The sequence below is a fragment of the Staurois parvus genome, unplaced genomic scaffold (assembly GCF_062004578.1).
Source record: "Staurois parvus isolate SC_StPar_1 unplaced genomic scaffold, SC_StPar_1.0 ptg000329l, whole genome shotgun sequence".
NCBI lineage: Eukaryota > Metazoa > Chordata > Amphibia > Anura > Ranidae > Staurois > Staurois parvus.
In genome coordinates, this window is record NW_028318125.1 from 609,128 (window position 1) to 632,013 (window position 22,886).

Genomic DNA, 22,886 nt, shown 5'->3' on the forward strand with positions numbered 1-22,886 from the left:
CCCTCACTTATGTAGGTCCCAGCGGTAGCTTCTCGGGCATTCCCCTCCTTTCTCACTCCTTCTTGGTGGGACTATGGGTGCGCCTGGTGTCGGGAGATCTCACATTGATCTCCCGCTCGGTGCAATGTTTAGGCTCCTCCCCCATGTACACAATCTAATGGAAGCAGTGGCTTCAAAACTAAATCACACAGCACAAGCTACATCCAGACAGTAATAAGGAGACATTTCTGCTAGATGTATTGGTGCAAGATGGAGAGATCATGCAGAATCACAGTTTAACAGCTCTCTGTAGAATCAGAGACTCAGAATAGATAGGGGTTTTCTTCATTTCTGAAGGTTCCTGATCTAAAATAGCCTTTTTAATGTCTTGACTGTCTGCATTACATTGTTGGTTGATTCTGCGATGACTGTTCCCTCAATAGGAGGTGGTGTATTTATCCAACAATGGAAATGCCCAGGAGAGGTAACAAGGTTAGCCTTGGTGTACACTTGTAATGTGGAAGACAGACAGACAAAACAGTAGGACAGCAGGCTGGCAGGGTTGTGCGGCCAAAACAAAAAACAACATTGATGTGCTGGAAAGATAGGAACATGCAAGAATGCATCCTTGATGTTCACAGAGGTGAGAAGTCTCCTTGCTACAGTGAGCCTATTACTTGGGAGATTATGTGCAAACTTTTTTTTGTACCTGAATGAAGACATTTAAGGCTTTTAAATCCAAGATGTGGCTGGATGCCCCCTTTTGGTTTTGTAACTGTGAAAATGTACATAGTAAAAACCCTAAAAAACTTTCTGCCATTGGAACTATTGCGATAACTCCTTGTACCTGAAAGAGCAGCATGGGGGTTTGTTACTCGGTGTGCAAAACTACCACTCACCCCAGGATCTGAGATGCTTTCTGACCAGGTGTCCTCCAAGCACCAACAGACTTCTCTCAAATTTGGATAGTAGGGGTGTCCATTCAAGAGGACTTGTCTGCCAGTTTGAGAGATGTAGAAACCCAAGTTTTGCGGATGAAGTGGGCACTTGCCTTGGATCTAGCCTTGTATTTTGAAGCATGGGAGCAACAAAAGGAACTCTTTTATTGGCCTCACAAAGAGAGGGAGAGGTGGTGAGAATCAGCTTAGGATTCTTCAGTTGGGGCTATTTTTGCCTCCAGTGACATTTTTTTTATGAAGGTGTCCACAGCAGTCTGAAAGATATGTTCACCATCAAAAAACATATGCATAAGACACTTTTTACATTGCCGTTTGGCAGACCAATATTTCAACTAATGAGTTCATTCACATACAGTACTTACTGACAGGAGACTCATTCAGGAAATAAAACTGGTGATATTTATTACCCAGTCAACACAAAGCTGTAGAACGGAGATTGGGCCAGGTGGTGGGGGCAATCCATGGGTCTGTGTTTTACGGATGCATTGAGCAGTGGCTCAGGGACAGGCACACAGTGGTGACCCTAGGGCAAGCGCCTTTCCCTGGGGGCACTGCTCTAGGGGGGAGCCAGAAGCGCACGCGGGGACCTGAAAATAAGAGGACTGGGTCTATTCCGTGCAAAATCACTGCACAGAGCAGGTAAGTATAGACATGTTTGTTATTTTAAGATGAAAAAAAGAAGCTTTAGTGTCACTTTAAGGTAGGCTAAGTTTATATTTCTACAGTGTAATATGTTTTTTTTTTTTTTCTAAATTCTCTTCATACCAACCTTACTTTTTATCGGGGGGCGTTTATTTCTTTTTCTAAAAAAATATATTCATTAATGCCCATTTTCTTGAAAACTACTAGGCCCTCTACTCTTCTAGAGTCAGCTTTACTGTTGGGGACCTGACCACCTTCCTAGACAATGTTCCCTTTCCCTATGATTGACCCTGTGGCCAGAGAGTGGCTTGAGGCTGAGATTTCTCTGGAGGAGAAGCAGGAGGCGATAGGATCTCTTCCAGGGGGAGGGGGGGAAAGACACCTGGGATGGATGGCCTTCCAACTGAATTTTACTCTCAATTTCTTGATCTTTTGGCTCCTAGACTAACTTCTCTCTTTACTGAGCTCCTGTCTCTGGAGACCCTGCCTGCATCCATGGAGGAGGCTATTATTGTTTTGGTTCCCAAACCCGGCAAGAATCCATTAGATTGTGCCTCCTATCGGCCGATCTCGTTGCTTAATGTCGATGTCAAGATATTTGCAAAATATCTTGTTTGTCCAGTTATTGATTTGATACACATGGATCAGACTGGATTTATGCCGGGGAAGGGTACTGATATCAATTTACAGCGCCTTTTTCTTAACTTGTCTCTGCAACATGACAAACCTGGCACTGTGATTGCCTCCCTTGATGCTGAAAAGGCTTTCGATTCTGTGGAGTTGATGTAACTGTGGGAAGTTTTATGACAGTTTTGGTCTAAGGCAGTGTTTCTCAACTCCAGTCCTCATGGACCCCCAACAGGTCATGTTTTCAGGATTTCCATTATTTTGCACAGGTGATTTGATCAGTTTCACTGCCTTAGTAATTACCACAGCTGTTTCATCTGAGGGAAATCCTGAAAACATGACCTGTTGGGGGTCCATGAGGACTGGAGTTGAGAAACACTGGTCTAAGGTATCTTCATTGGGTTTGGCTTCTCTCAAAGTCCCCCAAAAGCGAGGGTCTGCACTAATGACTGGATTTCTGATCTCTTCCCTCTACACCATGGGACCCGGCAGGGTTGACCGTTGTCCCCTGGCCTTTTTGCCCTGGCCCTAGATCCTCTAGCTATATTGGTCAGGGAATCCCATTCTATTCAGGGGCTGAGGGTGGGGGCTCTGGAGGAGAAGCTGGCCCTATACGCAGATGATGCCCTGCTGTATCTGCATGATGCGGACCCATTGCTAAACGCGGCTCTAGAGCTCTTTGATCTTTATGGCTCGTTCTCAGGTATATGTATTAACTGGGATAAGTCGCTGCTTTTCGCCCTAGACGACAGTGCCCATGTCAGGGCTGCTGACACCCAGCTTTCTTGGGTAGAGAAATTCTGCTACTTGGGCTGCTACTTGGGGATCCAGGTGACTAGGGATGTGACCCAGTACCTTGGCTGTAATCTTCTCCCCCTTCTGTGAGAATGGTGTCGGAACCTGGTCAGCTCTTCCCCTAAATTTGATAAGCCGTATCAATCTATTGAAGATGATGATCCTTCCTAAGTTTAACAATTTCTCTCAAAACTGCCCAATTTGGATCTCTGCATCTTTTTTTTTTTTTTTTTTTTTTTTAGAGAAACAAGACTCCTGTGTGACCTTTTTTATTTGGAAGGATGCCCTATTCCTGTCTTGCGAAATCCACCTTGCATCTCCCTGCTGAAATGGGGGAGTGTTTGGCCTTCCCGAACCTTCCAACCTATTATTGGGCAGCGATCCTGGTGTCGGTTTACTGGTGGTTTGGGAATTTTAGGTCCAATGCTGCCATCTGCCTGGAGGCAGCCTGTTTGAGATCTTTAGCAGATCTCCATAATATCCCGTATTGGGAACGCAGGGCTTATGACACCATTCCTGGACCGACACAGGCTACTTTACGAATTCGGATATACGAAGTCTCCTTCAACCTAAACATATCTCCCCAGCCCAACCTCTTTGGGGAATCCTACACTCCCTCATTTCCGCTCCATCCCAGACCCGCACCTTTGGGCCAGCGATGGTATTAGAATCCTGGCGGATATTATGCCCTCTGGGGTGCTATTCACATTCTTTTAACTCTCCCAGAAGTTCCGTCTCCTGCAGAAGATGTTCTTCCATTATTTCCAAATGCGACATGCGGCCAGAGCCCAATTCCTGCAGCCACCTATCCTTCAGGGGGACCCTGTCTAAAAGCTCTTGACTCAGAAGGACCTGCCCAAACCACTGTCTGCCCTCTATATAACATTGCTTGGTGTTAACATCCCTAAGCTTGAGAATTTATGGGCTATATGGAAAGAAGATATTCCTTCTCTGGATGAGGAGGATTGGGCGGTGACTCTGGAACAGGGTCCTAAGTTGGTTATCTCTTCCAGGGATAAGCTCACATAGGGTTTACTTTACCCCCTTGAGGTTCTCTCGGATATATCCAGAGTGGGACCCTACCTGTCCTCGTTGTAGGTTACATCCCGGTACCTTTCTACATATGTTTTGAACATGTCCTAGAATTGTATTATTTTAGTCTGATGTTTTTGATCTAATTAATGTACAGCTTCAGTTGTCCTTGACCCTCTCACCTGCCTTAGCATTGTTGGGGCTACATGATGATGTGCAACAATCCCACCATCTGAAGTTGATATCCTACCTCTTTTAATTATGTCAAAAGAGAGATTCTGTTAAAGTGGAATTCTGGGGATCCCCCGGTGACATCGTCCTGGGAAATGGCTGTGGATGCGGCCCTCCCAATGTACAAGCTTACCTATATCATTAGGGGCTGTCCATGGAAATATAAGGTGTGGCTCCCCTGGACGTCTCACTGAGGAATTGTGGTGACCCATTATTCTCTACTGGGATTTTGGAGTGGGGACTTATGCCCTTCTTTTCCCCCCTTTTTCTGCTTTCTGGTGCTCTTTTCTTTCTCCCTTCCCTCCTTCTTTCAGTCCTCTCCCCAACCCCCCCCCCCCCATTCCCCTTTTCTATCTTCCTGGATATTCGGTTTTTTCTTATTTCATCCCTGGGTTCTCTCCTCACACCGATTCTATTGTGGCAATATGGGATTAATTTTCATGATTATTGTATGCAGATCATTTTGCTCCTCCCTTCCTCATGTCCAACACTAGATGTTGTAAAATATATTGTTTCTACTCATTTGTTCTGTACCATAACTTTCATGTCAAATGTTTGAATTATGTACCTGTTATAATGTTTTATACTTCCTTTTACAATAAAACACCCTGTTTTTGTATAAAATAAACAAAAGACGGCAAACCCTGGTGATCTTTGATTTCTTTCATGTTGCCCTGGTAGATCTCCACCTCACAAAAGTTGCCTACACCTGGTGTAGAATTTTCAGCATGAGTTCTAAATGTGGAGTTGGATCCTTGTAACATGTTACACTACTTGGCAGCAAAAATAAAGTAGAACGTAAAGTGTTACTAAACCCACAACAGCAAAATCAGTATGTATATGCAGTAAAGCATCCTTGTTATACTCACTGTTGAACCTAAGGGGTTAATCATTTGTATTGTGTAAAAAGGCTGTTTGATCATGACTTCTCTGATCCTCCCCTTCTTCCAGTGCCCCCCTCATTTCCTGATAAGATATATTGTATGAAGACACTCTGCACATGCTCAGTTTGCTGTGTATTGCTAGAGAGGTTTTCCGTTATCTTGGGAGAGTTTATGTGATCAGCACAGGGCCAATCAGCACTGTCCAGACAGAGGTCAGGGGTCCTGCATCCTCCATGAGAAGAAAGAAAACTCCTCATACAAGCTTTAATCAGTGCTCAGCTGGACACTGATAGAAGTCACAAGACTGCTATAAAGACTGATGAGAAAAGGTATTTAGCAGTTTATATTTACTAAAAATTGCATTTCTATGTTCTGTCTACTGTAGGAGACCAGATATAGTGAATGCAGGGTCCTGTGTTTAGTAACACTAACTGTATCTGAACAGCACAAACTAAAAACTGTTTTTAATTGATATTTAATATTTAAAGAAGATTCACTTATCCATCCATGTATCTATGCTTTATTTTGTCAAAGTATTACTAAACCTACAACAGTAAAATCAGTCTGTATATGCAGTAAAGCATGCTTGCTATACTCACTGTAGAACCTAAGGGGTTAATCCTCTGCATTGTGTAAAAAGTCTGTTTGATCCTGACTTCTCTGCCACTTCTTTTGTTCAAATATCCAAGCTGATAATGACAGACTGAACCTGTAGCCCTTCTGCACATGCTCAATTTAGTGTGTTTTGCTAGAGAGGATTTTTTTCTTGAGAGAATGCATGTGATCAGCACAGGGCCAATCCGCACTGTCCAGAAGTCAGGGGTTTTGCATCCTCCTAGAGCAGAAAGAAAACTCCTCCTACAAGCTTTAACCAGTGCTCAGCTGAAGTCACAAGACTGCTCTAACTGCTGATGAGAAAAGGTATTTAGCAGTTTATATTTACTAAAATAATTGCACTTCCATATTCTGTGTACTGTGGGAGACCAGATATAGTGAATGCAGGGTCCTGGGTTTAGTAACACTTTAAGAAACAACTCTGTAAAACATCCCGTAGTATTTCTAGCTTAGGCATGCAGACAGAACAGTGTTAGTGGAGAAAGCCCCTCTTCCAAAAAAAAAAATGCCAATGAAGACTCCTTGGATGTATATCTTTGTCTAGGCCAGAAACCAAGAGGCAACTGAAGAAATGTAAATATCTATCTACACATATATATATATATATATTTTTTTTTCACCTAGGTGGATGCAGCAACAGTGTGATACTGTATCTATCTCTTGTCGGCTCTAAGACTGAGAACTGTCAGTCACCAGCTTTCTGCTCCTACCTTACAGTGCTCACTAGGGCACCAGGCTGCGAAGGGGGCGGAAGCGGCTGGTTCAGGTATCTGGATGGATCCCGACCATATGATCGGGTTCTTTTTGAAGGCTGGACTGGCTCTGTGGCATCATTTGACAGCGGGTCACAGGAGTGCAGAAAGGACTGCACTCCTGTGATCCATGGGAGAAGTGCAGTCAAAAAAGCTTCAGCTATAGGTCTCCTTTAAAATATAGAGCTTGTGGATAGACTATGCTCATGCTTCACTACCTATAGCAAGTTATAACTCCTTACAGGAGTTAAAGCGGAGTTCCACTCAAAAGTGGAAGCTCCGCTTATTTGCCTCCCCCCCACCCCCCTCCATTGCCATATTTGGTACCTTTTGGGAGTATCTGGGTATCTGGCTTTGACAGGTTCCTGCTCCCACTTCCGTCTCAGTTAGCCGCGGCAAAGTGAGACGGAAGTAAGGCCTCCTCCTTGCTTCCACAGTCTCCTGGGAACTTTTACAGGTCGCAGGAGACTACCGAACCAATGAGGAGGGGTGGTGCGACTTGCGCATGCACAGTGGGCACCAGGCTGTGAAGCCACAAGCTCTCACAGCCTGGTGCCCAGTGGTGTATTTAGGTTTTGTGCTGCCCTAGGCAACACAAAAATTGGACGCCCCCCCCCCCTTCCTGGCAGAGAGAGAGCCTGACACTGACCAACACAAGACCCCCCAAGACAGAGAGGCCGACAGTGACCAACAAAACCCCTTTCCCATCCCCCCCACCACACACACCCGAGAGAGCCTTCCACTAACATCCACTCCCCTGTGGCGACAGAGATACTCACCTTCAGAGCTCTGAACATTCCCGAGAACGACAGTTGGGTTCTGCATACACCATCAAGCAGCCCGCAGCCTCTCACATATCCTGCCTGGTCCCCATGCTGCATATGTCCCTTCTACCAGGGGGCACTGCTGCCCCCTAAAAATTGCCACCCTAGGCAAATGCCTTGTTTGCCTTGTGGTAAATACGCCCCTGCTGGTGCCCACAGTAGAGAAGCCAGCACCATGGAGGACAGAAGGAGAGAAAGAACTTCACATGTGAGTACATCGCTGGACCCCAGGACAGGTAAGTGTGTTTATTAAAAGTCAGCAGCTACAGTTTTTGCAGCTGCTGACTTCTAATAAACACAAAAACGGCTGGAACTCTACTTTAAGCTTTGGAACATTGGGCTTGGGTGTCCTCAATGTTCCCCTTATCCGATCTTCCCCTTCCCTACCTCCTTTGTAGTCATTCTTTTCACTTATGTTTTCTTGTCTCTGTATCAGTAAAAACCACGCTATCCACCCATATGTAAGGTTCTTCTGCACAATATTCGTTTGCTGCTCAGCAACTTCCCCATTAGTCAAGGACCATTTTAACATCAACGACCTATTTTATATCACCAACCATGTTTTTGAATGGTTCTGTGTACGTGGCAGCTGTGTCCTTATTGCTAGATAGCATACGGTCTACAGTCACTTGTCACTTTTCGCTACGACTTGTACTTTGAAACAGTTCAATAAAAATGTATTAAATGTGAAAGAATGTGAGCACACCACAAAAGATAAGCCTACCTTGAGAGACATTTAATCCTAACTAAATCTCTTATCCAAACAAGTTTTGATATAGTACTAAGTGTCTGTACTGACTAATTATTTTGGGAAACTGCAACAAAGATTCTTCAAATTTTCTCACATGCAAGTAAAAAAAAAAATACTTAGCTTTACATACTTCAGTTTGAGCTCAGTACGAGTACCAAGATCAAAGGATAACTGCTGGATGAGAGATAGCAGGACAGGCTGGGTAAGTGGACATGGGTGCTGTCCAAACACTTGTTGGGAATCCACTGTTTCACAAACATACAGGATCAGATTCAAATCTGAAGCAGTTAGAGCCTGTCAAAAAACAAACTGATAATCACAAACAAATTTAAACCTTTTCTTACAGATCTAATATTTAGTGGGGAAAAAAAAAAAATCACACACACATCAAAAAAAGTAATGGAACATTTTGAAAACACATCCGATCTCAATGGGAAAGAATATCATGCTGGATATCTATACTGATATGGACTGGGTAATGTCTTGGGGAATGTAAGGCTGCCCCATCGGTTGATGGAAAAGAAAGTGATCAACCTACAAAGGTCTGAATTAAAAGGCCCGCCCCCGAAAATCACAGTGAAAAAATGGTGCAGCAGGTTAGTATATCTTGCTGAAATTTCATTGCAGCAGCTCAAAATGGTACACAGAGGTTTGTATGGCCCCCATGTGCATGCCTGACAACATTGGGGCATGCCCCTCATGAGACGACGGATGGTGTCCTGGGGTATTTCCTCCCAGATCAGGGCATCATTGAGCTCCTGGACAGTCTGAGGTGCAACCTGGCAGCGTCGGATGGGCCAAAACATGATATCTCAGAGGTGTTCTATTGGATTTAGGTCAGACGAGCATGGGGGCCATTCAATGTTATCAATTCCTTCATCCTCCAGGAACTGCCTGCATACTCGCTACATGGGGCATCGTTGTGCACCAGGAGGAACCCAGGACCCACTACAACAGTGTAGGGTCTGACAATGGGTCCGAGGATTTCATCCCGATACCTAATGGCAGTCAGGGTGCAATTGTCTAGCCTGTAGAGGTCTGTCCATGGATATGCCTCCCCAGACCATCACTGATCCACCACCAAAACGGTCATCCTGAACGATGTTACAGACAGCATAACATTCTCCACGGCTTCTCCAGACCCTTTTACATCTGTCACATATGCTCAAGGTGAACATGTTCTCATCTGTGAAAAGCACAGGACACCAGTGAAGGACCTGCCAAATGTGTTCAATGGCAAATGCCAATCGAGCTCTTATAGTGCCAGGCAGTGAGCACAGGGCCCACAAGAGGATGTCGGGCCCTCAGGCCACTCGCATGTAGTCCATTTCTGATTGGTCAGAGGCATTCACACCAGTGGACTGCTGGATGTCATTTTGTAGGGCTCTGGCAGTGCTCATCCTGTTCCTCCTTGCACAAAGGAGCAGATAACGGGTTGGGTATCTGCTCCTTTGATGGGTTAAGGACCTACGGCCCTGTCCAGCTCTACTAGAGTAATTATCAAATATTGGATGAAGCGCTCTGCTATAATAGTGCTATATACAAAAATCATAATTTTATACACATATGTAAAAGTGACTAGTGCTTAAATAATATATGTGTTAAAATTATCTAAAAATTCATATAACACCAGTCTGCCCCCAAGTGGCTAAAACTGGTTATACATGTGCACAAACACAACAAAATAGAAAGTGACCAAGTGCTTAGGTACATAAATAGTGTCTTAATAAATATAAAAAAATAAAAATCACAGTGAATAAGCATAGAAGTGCCAAGTGTTTAAATAACAATCAATATACATATAGTATAATCATGTGCAAAAAAACATGCTTACACTCTTCTGTGAAAAAAAATATATATATAAGTGCTTCTTCATTCAAATAGTGCTCAGACCAAAGTGTCACTCCAGTGAATCAATCCTAAATATCCAGAGTGCCTCCTCACCTCCAACATTCGACCCCTAGAGGTCACAAATCATTTATTTAAATGATGTTCCAAAAACGACACCAGGATATAAACTTGCCCCACGATTCAAAATCTCAATATATACGATGCCTCAGCCATATGTCCACGGACCATGGAAGATTTAAGCACAAAGAGATCTCCATAGTGCAATATGTAGTTTTATTATAAAGAAAGAACAGATGGAAAACTCACATGCTCTTAGAAGTATACAAGCAGTTCCCCCATATCCTATGGGTATAATAGGAAATCGTGTTTGCCGAAAACCGGAAGTGCGTCACCGAGCTCCACCCGGAAATTACGTCAATGAGCTCCACGCATTACACCACTGTCACGTGGCTTCTTCAGGATAGCCTAAGCACTTAGTCACTTTCTATTTTGTTGTGTATGTGCACATGTATAACCAGTTTTAGCCACTTGGGGGCAGACTGGTGTTATATGAATTTTTAGATAATTTTAACACATTATTTAAGCACTAGTCACTTTTACATATGTGTATAAAATTTAGATTTTTGTATATAGCACTATTATAGCAGAGCGCTTCATCCAATATTTGATATTTATTTTGTGTGTCCCATGGTATAGGGTGTAGGTGATAGCAGCTAGCTATATTTAAGGAGTCTGTGGAGCGCAGGTGGATATTTTTATTTAGTCTACTAGAGTAACTGCCTGTTTCCTGGAATCACCTCCATTCTCGAGATTGTGCTGGGAGACACCGCAAACCTTCTGGAAATGGCATGCATTTATGTGTCATCCTGGAGGAGTTGGACTGTCTGTGCAGCCTCTGTAGGGTCCAGGTGTCACTTAATGCTAATAGTAGTGACACTGACCCTAGCCAAATGCAAAATTAGTGAAAAAGTCAGAAAAGTGGAGTAGGGAAAAAAAGGTCAGTGGCCTCCACCTGTAAAACCATTACTGTCTTGGGGGTCGTCTCATTGTTGTCCATCTAGTGCACCTGTTAAATTCATTAACAAAGCATCTGAAGCTGATTAACAACCCCCCGCTACTCAGCCGACCAAGTCAATATCCCAGGAGTTTAATTGACTTGATGCTATACTCTGTTTAAAAAGCGTTCCTTTAATTTTTTTGAGCAGTGTGTGTGTGTGTGTGTGTGTGTATATATATATATATATATATATATATATATATATATATATATATTTATATATAATACATACATATATATTTTGTAATATATCCTTGTTTCATGTTGGATAGAGTATGGGAAGATTATAACCCTTTTTGGAAATTATTTTCAATCTACATCTCATTGGGGAGATTTTGCTTTTTCTCCCCATAGCCAAAACAGGAAGTGAGGGAAAAAACCTTCTAAAAGAGAAAAAAAACCCTGGTTGTCACTGGAATCGGCGTCCCTATTTGGAAGAAATCTACATTATTCTTGTTCTGGTGGTCCTTTAACAGGGGGTGGGCACAGGCAGCAAAAATCTGAAGGATCTTGCAATCACTCTCTACCCTTTCCAAAACTAAAAAACAAAAACAAATTTTGACTTGCCTGTAAAGTTTATATCTTGGAGTACAGTACAGGACACAGGCTTGTTTTCTTAGTCCCAGGGTTATAGGTTTGTACTTTCAGGTGAATGGACATTCGCAAAGATTTTGAGTACATGCATCCCGGGTGCCTCCCCTATAACTCTACCTCACTCCGTGAGTTGTCAGTTTTGAAGCAAACAATGCAGAGTAACCAAAGAATAGAAGAGAGATTGGCTTTTGTCCAGTACTGTATTCCAAGCAATGAAATTTACAGGTCAGTCAAAATTTCTCTTCTCTTAATCGCAGAGTACAAGACATAGGCTGAGTATTCATATATCCCAAGCAATGATTGAGAAGGGTGGGCAATAACTAGGCAAGCAGAATTGTGCCAACAGACCCTCTAAAAGGGGTTAACAGACCTAACTTCAGAGTGCTGCTGCAAGAAGCTTTCGGCCAAAAGCTCCATTTGTGGAATATTGGACATCCACGTTGTAGAACTTTGAAAAAGGTATGAACAAAGGACCAGCCTTACAAATATGGGCTACAGAGAACAGATGCCAAAAAGCCATGGAAACTCCCATTGCTTTGACGGAGTGGGCATGTAAAAGCACAGAAGGCGCTCCATCCTAGAGAATGTAAGCACTGGCAATCACCTGTCTTATCCACCAATCATTGGAGAACTAGGAAGCCGGATGCCCCTTGCAAGGTCCTATGTATAGGGCAAATTGGGAGTTTGCCTTCCTTATAGAAGCTATTGCTTTGAGGTAGATTATTATGGCTCTGACTGTGTCCAGGCAACAAAAAGCAATTTCCTTTGGGTGCTTTGGAGCAGGGCAAAAGGATTGCAGGGATTATGCCTTAATTGAGATGAAAGTCTGAAACCATTTTAGGAAGAAATGTCTTGGGTGTAGGATTAAGTTGTCATTGAGGAAAACAAGAAACTGCTTCTTACAAGAAATGGCCAACAACTTGGAGACATCTGACATATGTGAAAGCAGCCAAAAAGGACACTTTGGAGGAGAGGTCATTATTATTATACAGTATTTATAAAGCGCCAATAGTTTGCTCAGCGCTGTACATTACAAAGGGGGACAGAACATGTGACAGAACAATACCAATACAATGCAAAACATGAGGGGATCGAGGGCCCTGCTCTTTCGAGCTTACAATCTAGGAGGGAGGGGATGGTGGCACAGGAGGAGATAGCTGTGGGGGATGGAGTGGTAGGAAGAGTGGAGGAGGTCGGCAAATTAGCAGGGGGTGGGGTAGGCTTCCCTGAAGAGATGGGTTTTCAGGGTGCACTTAAAGGAGAGGAGAGTAGGTGATATGATGGGTTGGGGCAGGGAGTTCCAGAGGATGGGTGACACCCTGGAGAAGTCCTGGAGGCGGGCATGGGAGGAGGAGACCAGGGAACTAGAGAGAAGGAGGTCTTGTGAGGAGCGGAGTGTGCATGCTGGGCAGTACTTGGATATTAGGTCAGTGATGTAGTTCGGGGCAGAATGGTGGACAGCTTTGTACGTCAGTGTTAGGATTTTGAATTTGATCCGTTGCGCAATCGGAAACCTGTGGAGGGATTGGCAGAGGGAGGTGGCAGAAACAGTGCGGTTGGAAAGGTGAATGAGTCTGGCAGCCGTATTCAGGACCAACTGAAGAGGGGATAGCCAGCGGCGAGGCAGGCCAGTGAGGAGGGAGTTGCAGTAATCGAGTCGTGATATGATGAGGGAGTGGATAAGCTGTTTAGTGGTTTCTGGGATTAGGAACGTGCGGATTTTGGCGATGTTGCGGAGGTGGAGTCTGCACGAGTTTGTTAAAGATTGGACTTGGGGCTGGAAGGATAGGTTGGAGTCCAGAATGACACCAAGTACTCGGGCCTGCAGGGCGGGTTTGATGGTGGCGTTGTTGGATGTGATGGAGAAGTCAATGGGGGGTGGTGTCCGGGCTGGGGGGAAGACAAGAAACTCGGTTTTGGAGAGGTTCAGTTTAAGGAAGTGGAGCGACATCCAGTCTGATATGTCGCTCAGTAGGTGTGATTCGGACGGAGACCGAGGGGGTGAGGTGGGGGGTTGAGAGATAGATTTGTGTGTCGTCGGCATAGAGGTGGTAGTTGAAGCCGTGAGAGAGTGTATGAGTTGGCCAAGGGAGGTGGTGTAGATGGAGAAGAGAAGGGGACCGAGGACGGAGCCTTGAGGGACCCCAACAGAGAGGGGGAGTGAGGGGGAGATGGTAACATTATAGGTAATGCTGAAAGAGCGTTGTGACAGGTAGGATGAGAGCCAGGAGAGAGCAGAATCTCTGAGGCCGAGGGAGTGTAGTTATTTGAGGAGGAGGGGTGGTCGACTGTGTCGAAGGCCGCAGAGAGGTCAAGGAGTAGGAGCACTGAATAGTGGCCGTTAGCTTTGGCGGTTAGCAGGTCGTTGGAGAGTTTGAGTAAGGCAGTTTCGGTGGAGTGTAGGGGACGGAAGCCGGACTGTAGGGGATCGAGGAGGTTGTTGTCGTTGAGGTGAGAGCTTAGGCAGGTGTAGACTAGGCGTTCAAGGAGTTTAGATGTAAATGGGAGCAGGGAGATGGGTCTGAGGTTGTTCGGGTCATTGGGGTCCAGGGAGGGCTTTTTAAGTATGGGGGTGATGTGTGCATGTTTCAGAGGGGAGGGGAAAGTGCCGGAGGAGAGGGAGAGATTGAAGATGTGGGTGAGGGAGCGTAGGATGGAGGTGGAGGGAGGTCGTAGGAGTTGTGAGGGGATAGGGTCGAGGGGGCAGGTGGTGAGGCGGGCATCAGAGAGGATCTTGGAGACTTCCTCGATGGTAGTAAGGTCAAAGGTGTGGAGTGTTGGGAGAGTTTCAGTATGAGGAATGTAGGGTGGGGTGGAAGTGGAGGTCAGAGCAGTGGTGGGGCCGTGGGAGAGGGGTGATCAGGGGGTAGCTGAGTGAGGGGGAACGGGGTTGGAGGGAGTTTGAGCAGCGACGAAGTCCCTGCGGTTTTAGGTCATCTAAGGGGATATCACTAATAGGTTCAAAGGATGGTTTCTGCAAGGTAGGGGGAACCAACCTGAGATCCCAAGGAAGCTCAGGGTGTTACAAGGGTGGCTTGATGTGAGCTACACTTGAACAAAAGTTTTTACAAGGAAGAGTTCGGCCAGAGGTCTTTGAAAAAGAATTAGCTAGGCCAAGATATGTCCTTTCAGAATTGCTTAAAGCAGAGTTCCAGTTACCTTGTCAAAAAATAAAAATCAGCAGCTACAAAAACTGTAGCTGCTGACTTTTAAAAAACAGCCACTTACCTGTCCCTCGGTGTGTCCCCCGCAGCCCGTCTCACCGGTCATCCTGTATTCCAGGAGGCCGGCATCTTCAGTGTAGGCACCTGGCTGTGATAGCTTGCGGCTTCACAGCCAGGTACCCACTGCTCATGCGCGAGTAGCGATGCACTTCATGAATGGTCCTGTAGTCTTCTGGGACGTGTCCCAAAAGACTATGGGGAGGGAGGACACCTTCCGCTTCCAATCACCTAGGCAATCGGACCGGAAGTGGGAGCGGGTACCTGTCAAATTTGGGTACCCGCTCCCCCGCACCCCAAAGACGCCAATCCTTAATGGGGAGCGGGAATTCACCTTTTGGGTGGAGCTCCGCTTTGAGGTCAAGTCCTTATTGCAGGAAGGCCAGAATGTGAGGCTCAAAGTAATCTTTGGTATTGGAGTGACTTTGTTCACACCAGACAATGAAGGAATTCCAGGTACAATGTTATATTTGTCAAGAAGTGGCTTTTCATCCTTTCAGTAAGGTAGGAATGATAGACTCCAAGACCACTCTGTCTTTTAAGACCTGGGCTTCAACAGGAATACCCTTAAAGCCAGAGGCTGAAAAGCAGGAGAGAATGAAGGGCCCTGAAAAAGTAGGTCTGGCCTGTTGGGGAAAGGCAGGGGGTCGTCTCTTTGTAGTCTGAGTATTTCTGTGTACCAGGTTCTCCTGAGCAGGTTTGGTATAATAATCACTGGCTTCTATTTTTGGGAGGGAAGGCATAGGTTAGCTTGAACTGAGACCAGGGGATTATCAAGGCATCTGATGCCAGAGCAAAAGGGTTCTTGGTTCTGGCCTGGTAGTTTGTTTTTTGAATCTGGATTCTCTGACATACCAGGTTGAAGATGTTTGGGTAAAGAGCCCATTATTCTAGAGCCAGGTGATGGCTGCAGTAATCCTCTTTCCAGATGTTCATTCCTGGGATGTGGACTACAGAGACCTCTGGACAGTAAGACTCTGAGATTATTTGGCTTGCTTTAGTCAAAGTTGCATGAATCCTGCTGCCCCTTTAGTGATTGAAGTAGGTCAGAGTTGTGGCATTGTCTGATTGTACCCAGATTGGAGGGGGGGGGGGGGTCAAGTAGTGCAGAGCCATCCTTATTGCTCTGATCTCCAGGATGTTGATTGGGAGCTTGGCTATCACCAATTACCATATGTTTCTTGGACTGTGAGGGACTGGAACACTCCTCCACAGCCTGAAGACTGGTATCTGTTGTTATAACTTTCCAGCAATAAGGAAGGGAAGACTCCTTGTTGATAAGGGTGAACTGGAGAACCACCAAGCTAGCAATATCCTTGGTTGGTTAGACCGGAGCATGGGTAGGTAGAGAGAAGGCGCATACTTAATTTAAGTTGACTAGCTATTGGGTGGGAGAGGTCTTGAACAGAATAGGGCAAATAGCACAGACTCAAAGGATGCTACCAGGAAGCCTAGAACTCTCATTGAGAATATCATTGTGGTGTGTCTGTTTGACCTTAATTACCAAGCGTGAGCTCCAAGAAAGAGCTCAGGAAGGAAAACCTTTACTTGGGATGTGCCCAGGACCAGACCCACGTATTCCTGGTAAAGAGAAGCTAGAGAACATTTTTGGAAAATGATCACTCTAAAAAAGAGGTGCTAGAACCTTTGTAAATACTCTGGGAGCACAGCTTACCTCATAAGGTTGCATGACAAACTAGAAATTATTGTTTTCCACTGCAAAGCGCAGAAAACACTGATGAGGTAGATAAGTTAGAATATGCAAATAGGCATCTTGGACATTAACATTTTTGAGAGAAGAAACCAGTGAGGAGGTAGAGTTCTGAAATCCATTTTGTACACCTTTGAGTCCACCAAGTGAATCCCCTAGTCTGGGACGCCTATGACCCAGAGAAAGGAAAATTATAACAGATGCGCCCTTATTCTTAGGAGTGAGGGCACCACTTTATTGGGAAGAGAGCTTTGGGAAAGATTTGGTGGGCTTTCATAGAAAGGAAGGCTGAACTCACATTTGGAAGTTGAGTCCTTGATAGAGCATTTAGGTGCCCTTTTGAAAAGGTAGAGGCTGCTGAGAGGAGGGGGGGAGCTTGTATCTCCTGCTGTGGAAATACAGCCTGTGATATCTTTAGGAGTTTGTCAAGTGCCTCCCAAAAAAAGAAGTCCTCTTTCAAAGGACATGTGTGAGGCATCTTTTATACGCAGCTTCAGCTGTCCAGGCATTCAGCCACAGGATTCTGTGCATTTGGATAGATATTAAAGCCATTGTGTAAATCTGTTTCATTACTTGTTTAGGGCATCCACACAAAAGAGCAGATAGGAGGGTATTTTGCTGTAATTGCTCAGTAAGGCATGGTCCTGGAATAGTATTGCCTGTTTCCTGCCCTGGCTCGATTATCTGCAGTTTAACAAAACAGAAATCACAGCAATAGCTGGTTGCAGAGCTTGGCTTCTAAAGAAAGCCTTTAAGAGTGTCTCAAACTTCCTATCTGCACAATCTTTGAATGAACATCTTCAATTGGTACAGTGAGATGTTTAAGACAGGCAGCAGGATCAACTAGCTTAACAGACCATTTACTAGTGATCTCTTTTTCTATTTTATAAAGTTTAGGAATGACTTTTGGAGGAGCGAAAAGCTTTTCTGGATTGACACATCCATCATAAGATTTACCCATTTTATTGGTTCATGAACTGGGAATGTCCTTTCAGATTTTCCAAGTCTCTTTGTACCCAAAGAGGCACCAGAAGACAGAAGAAATCAAGTGCGAAAATGCGGAGGCTTTTCTACACAACAGAAGTGAATATTTCTACATGAGCAAGCATATTGTGTTTTAGTTGCAACTTGACTAACACTGCGTCTGGGTGTTAGAAGACATTGTATAGTTGAATAAAGAATCCACAGTGTAAATAAAATAGTTATGCTAACAGTGATTTTTCCATAATGATCTATCACTTTAAGAAAATAGCAAAAAAAAGACGTTTATGGGGAGAGACTCGGGGTTGTCCTCGAAAGCTTGCCTGTGTCCTGTACTGAATGCTGGTGACTTCCTATCTCCTTATTCTATCCAGGGTAACCTTAAAAGGAAAGGTGAGCCCACAGGTTCATTTCAGAAATGTAAAGATTGTACTAAATTATAGGAAGCAGATATAGATTGTACAATACTTAGAATACAATTAATTTGTGGACGCAATTTTACTAATAAAATTATACATGAAATAATTATTTTATCCTAGTAAACATAAAGACAAAATATATCATATCAGACAGTGTATACCTGCTGGAACGCTTGATTTAGGTGACCTTGCTGCAAGAGTTGCAATATGTGCGTCTGTTGTGAGTGAAAGTCAAAATGGGAGGATGGTATTGGTGTCCCAGCAGCAGATCGCATTGCATGCATAATGCTCGAGGTGACGGCCGCTTGCTGTTCCTTCATAGCAAGGTTTACTTCTTCCTTTATTATCCTTTGGACATGGTTTAGGATAGAGTCCTGCATGCTGCAAATAAATCCAGTGTTAGAATTAAAAAATTTTGAGTGACAATGTTTTCTGCTAGATATTCATTTATTATTTCACATTTTCAGCATGATTGGTCAACAAGCAATCCCTAAAGATCCAATAAACACTGAAAAAACACTTATGGCATGGATATGTTGAGATTCCTGGAAAAGATAAAAGTGCCTACAGCCTGGGTATATTGCAGGCACAAAACAAAAGAAAAAAAAATGAAGGAAAATAATCCAGCATGCAGACATATGATCACATAATCCTGGTACAATGCTTGTAATTAACCACTTGAGCTCCAGAGGATTTACCCCCCTTAATGACCAGGCCTCTTTTTGCTACTCGGCGCTGCACTAATTCAACTGATAATTGCGCGGTCATGCAATGCTGCACCCAAACGAAATTTACGTCCTTTTCTTTCACAAAAATAGAGCTTTCTTTTGGTGTAATTTGATCACCTGTGCGCTTTTTATTTTTCACGCTATAAACAAAAAACGGCCAAAACTTTTGAAGAAAAACAATATTTTTTACTTTCAGCTATAAAAAATATATAGTAAACTCAAAGTTGGTTATAAATTTAGGCCAAAATGTATTCTGCTACATGTTTTTGGTAAAAAAAATCCCAATAAGTGTATATTGATTGCTTTGTGTGGAAAACTATGGTATAAATACTGCAATTTACGCCATTTTTCTGCTATACAGCGCTGCGCTAGTTTAATGGACAATTGCACGGTCATGCAATACGGTACATAAATGAAATTTACATCCTTTTTTTCCCCCCACAAATTGAGCTTTCTTTCGGTGGTATTTGATCGCCTGTGCGTTTTTTTTTTTGCGCTATAAAAAAAAGGCTGATAATTTTGAGGAAAAAAAAACAATATGTTGGACTTTTTGCTATAAAACATGTCCAGTAAAAAAAAATGCAAAAATCTAATTTAGTCATAAATTTCTGCCAAAATGCATTCTGCGACATGTCTTTGCTAAAAAAAAAAAAACCCCAATACGTGTAAATTAATTGGTTTACATGAAAGTTATAGCGTTTACAAATGGCGGGAAAGATACTGGGATTTTTAGTTTTTTTTTTATACTAATAATGGCGGCGATCAGCGAATTATGGCGGCGATCAGGGACTTATGGCAGCGACCAGCGACTTATGGCGGGACTGCGGCGGACATTCTGACATTGGGGGTACTGACTTGGGGTCACTGACATCCCCAAAAACACTAATACAGTGATCAGTGCAAAAAAAAAAAAAAAACACTGACACTGTACTAATGGCAATGGGGAGGAAGGGGTTAACTTTATTTTGCAGGGAAGGGTTATAGGAGTAAGGGGAGTGTTTTACTAGGGTGGGGTGTGTACTGGACGGGACAAGGCTGATCGAGAAAGAGAAACTGTTCTTTCTCGATCAGCTCATCCTCGAGCTGACAGGGAAGTGACAGACAGCACAGCTACTGCAGCTGTCTGTCACTGTTTGCCGCCGATTGGCGGGAAACAGCCGCTAAGGACCGGCTGTCACCCGGCGACTCACATCTGCGGCGGTGATCGGCAGGACAGATAGGGCGGCCGCGCGCCCCCTATTTGTTTACAAAACAAGTTTTAAACCGTGGTTTTGCCTGCGAGTGCCGCCCTGTCGCCGTATATCTACAGTGGCTGGGCGGCAAGTGGTTAATGGAAATCCAAAATTTGTCAAGTTTTGGACAGCATCATAATCCTACTCCTAAATGTAATCAACCGTAATAGTAAAGCCTACTACACATAATCAGAAAATTGTACAAAAAACACTGCTTTTGAAGCAATTGTGCAATAATCTCATTGTTAGTATACAGCCTTTGTCCGCAATTATTGGAAGTGACCAGCGCGAACATTTTTCTCGTATAACAGATCATACGATTTTTGTTTAATCAGCACAGTTTCTGAAAATACAATGCAAATACAATACATCACTTATGAATTTTTATTCTGTAGTACTGTATTTTCATGACTTTAGTAACCTCTTTACTTTCAATATGAGACTAGCATGTAAAAAAAAAAAAAAAAAAAAAAAAAAAAGATATTCTCATCACGTGTACGGGTGGAAGCCTTCTGAAAAAAAAAATCCACTTTAAGATAAAGCATTGTAGTACTAATGGACAATTTTCCTTTATAGTTGCAAGCTGAAAGCATCCAAGCATATAACATTCATTTACAAAAAAACCATACAACCCAGTAGCAAGAACAGCAAACGTTGCATGAAAGTGCGATAATAAGGATACAAAAGGTAAAATAGCAGTCAAGTTAGTAATTATACACAGAGGATGAAAGAAGATCTTGGTCATAGTGAAAATCAATAACACCAACAGAGAGCAGGAATATAACTATATGCAATCACCCACTCATGTAAGGTGTCTGAGTCAGCCATAGTTCTCACTTGCGGTTTCAGAAGAGAATCATGCATTAGGTGATAGACACATTCCATAAGTGGATAGAATCAACTCTTGCTTGTTTAACTTGTTTAAAGAGCAGGTTAGACAATGCACAATATATGCTATTGTGCATTGTGTGGCCCCCAATATAGTATTTATTAGTTAACCATATCCTAGTGGGATTGCAGGAAAATAAAAATAAAATAATGTGTGCTAATGTAAGGTCCAACATATTAGTCAGCTGGTATAAGATTACCTTATTCTTCTTCTAAAGAGTCTTGACACATCAGCTATTGCTGAAAATATGGTTTATTTTACTGGTTTCAGTACAGCAAGGTGCATCAAATCCAGGATATAAAATGTGAAGCCTATGGGGATTATTTACTAAAGCTGGAGAGTGCAAAATCTGGTGCAGCTCTGAGGAGAAACCAAACAGCTTACAGGTTTTATTGTCAAAGATTAATTGAACCAGCTGAGGTTAGCAGCTTATTGGCTACCATGCAGACCTGCAGCAGATTATGAGGGCACCAGTTTTTATAAATCTCCCCTAGGAGTTAGATACCACTGAATCAGCAATTTCACAAACTAATAGAGCATGAACATTTCCTGAAAAATCAAGTCACTTTGGAAGGGATAGAGCAGTGTCGCTGTTCTGTTTCAAACTAAAATATAGGAAGTAGGGGTAGGCAGGGGAGATACATTAAAGGATAAGTTGACCTTTCATAACATGTTACACCCATATTCAGGGTGTAACATGTTATGACTGTAGTAAAGAATAAAAGAAAAAAGCACACCAACCTTGTGCATTACCTCAGTAAACGGTAGATGAATTTATTAATAAAATATACTCACAAGAGTAGGAGTAAAATAGGCATATAATAACCATAGCCAACACAGGGTTACAGGTCACGTGCAAGTTCCATCCGGAGGGGAGATAAACTCTTGGTCAAGCTAAACGTGTTTCGAAGGGTGATCCCTTCTTCATCAGAGCTAGTCATAAAGAGATAAGTCACCCCTTAATAAAATGTTATTATACCCCACAGGGCCTGTCCTCATATGTGAGACGGCCTCATTTTGGGAGAAATGGGAAATGGGATATGGGGGATTATTTTGGCTTCAATGTGTCACAGCAGAAAATATTTCATAAATAACAAAATTGGCATACATAAAAAGCATACATATAACAAGTAATAATAATAATAATAAAATTAGCATATAAAAAAACTAAATGTGTTCAAAAATGGAAAGGGATAAAATGGAAAGATGATGCTCTTATTGACATAAATGACGTTATAAATATATTATAATTAAAGTTAAAAATCTAATTAAAAATAAAATTAAAATTAGAGTCTTAGTTAAACATATCAAACACGCGTGGTAAATAAAATCAATTTTAGGAATCATCCATTAAGGTTCAGTTCCCATAGCTAGGAGGCATTCAGCCACTAAGTGTCAGTGTTTCAGCCAGTTTTGCAGAACTGGCGGTGAAAACGGTGAAATAAATATTGCAGGTGGCGGTGGAACGCACAACAGCCTCTAGGTATTAGTGCGCATGCGCCGTGCGTTCTAACGGCCATTATACTGGAGAACCCATTGCAGGAAGGCAGTCTAATACTGCTCCTGCACTTTGCTGATTATAGATGTTTTGAAAGTTATTGTAGCAGTCATAATAGAGGCAGTGGGTAGGAGGGGGAGCTCAAATGAGTAAACCAGGTGGTGGACCGCACGGCGACAAACTGCGCATGTGCCGTGTGATCCAGCGGCTATCATTGTGAAGGGCTCCCAATAGGGGCTATCGCCATCTACTGCCTGCACCATAGATGACACATTTATGATACTGACCAGATTAATATAATCGCCTCAGTCCCTCCTCAGAGGTACAACTCGATACCTCAATATACTGTGTAAATAATACAACATCCAATTAAAAAATAAAAATTATAAATGGCAAAATACACGGTAAATAATCAAATATAGGGAAAATAAAAGGCAAAATACATGGCAAATGATCAAACATATAGAGACCAATATACAATAAAATAATAAAAAACAAATAGTAATACTACACAAGGTAATAATCATCAGTCATAATAATGTAGTAATATAAAATATTGCAGTAATGTAAAATAATATTATAGAACCACCTACATGTGCTTATGGATACTCTTT

The 22,886-nt window shown here is 43.0% G+C and overlaps 1 protein-coding gene across 1 annotated transcript in view; it reads right to left on the reverse strand.

Moving 5' to 3' along the window:
* The window catches only part of LOC149457275 (enhancer of mRNA-decapping protein 4-like), a gene marked incomplete at its 5' end in the record, with an annotated part of 340,946 nt that overhangs the window by 35,429 nt on the left and 282,631 nt on the right, over positions 1–22,886 (reverse strand). Inside the window, 2 exons of the mRNA XM_089683949.1 lie at positions 8,222–8,385; positions 18,087–18,306. Of these exons, the coding sequence (XP_089540075.1) occupies positions 8,222–8,385; positions 18,087–18,306 (384 nt within the window). The remainder of the gene's footprint in view (positions 1–8,221; positions 8,386–18,086; positions 18,307–22,886) is intronic.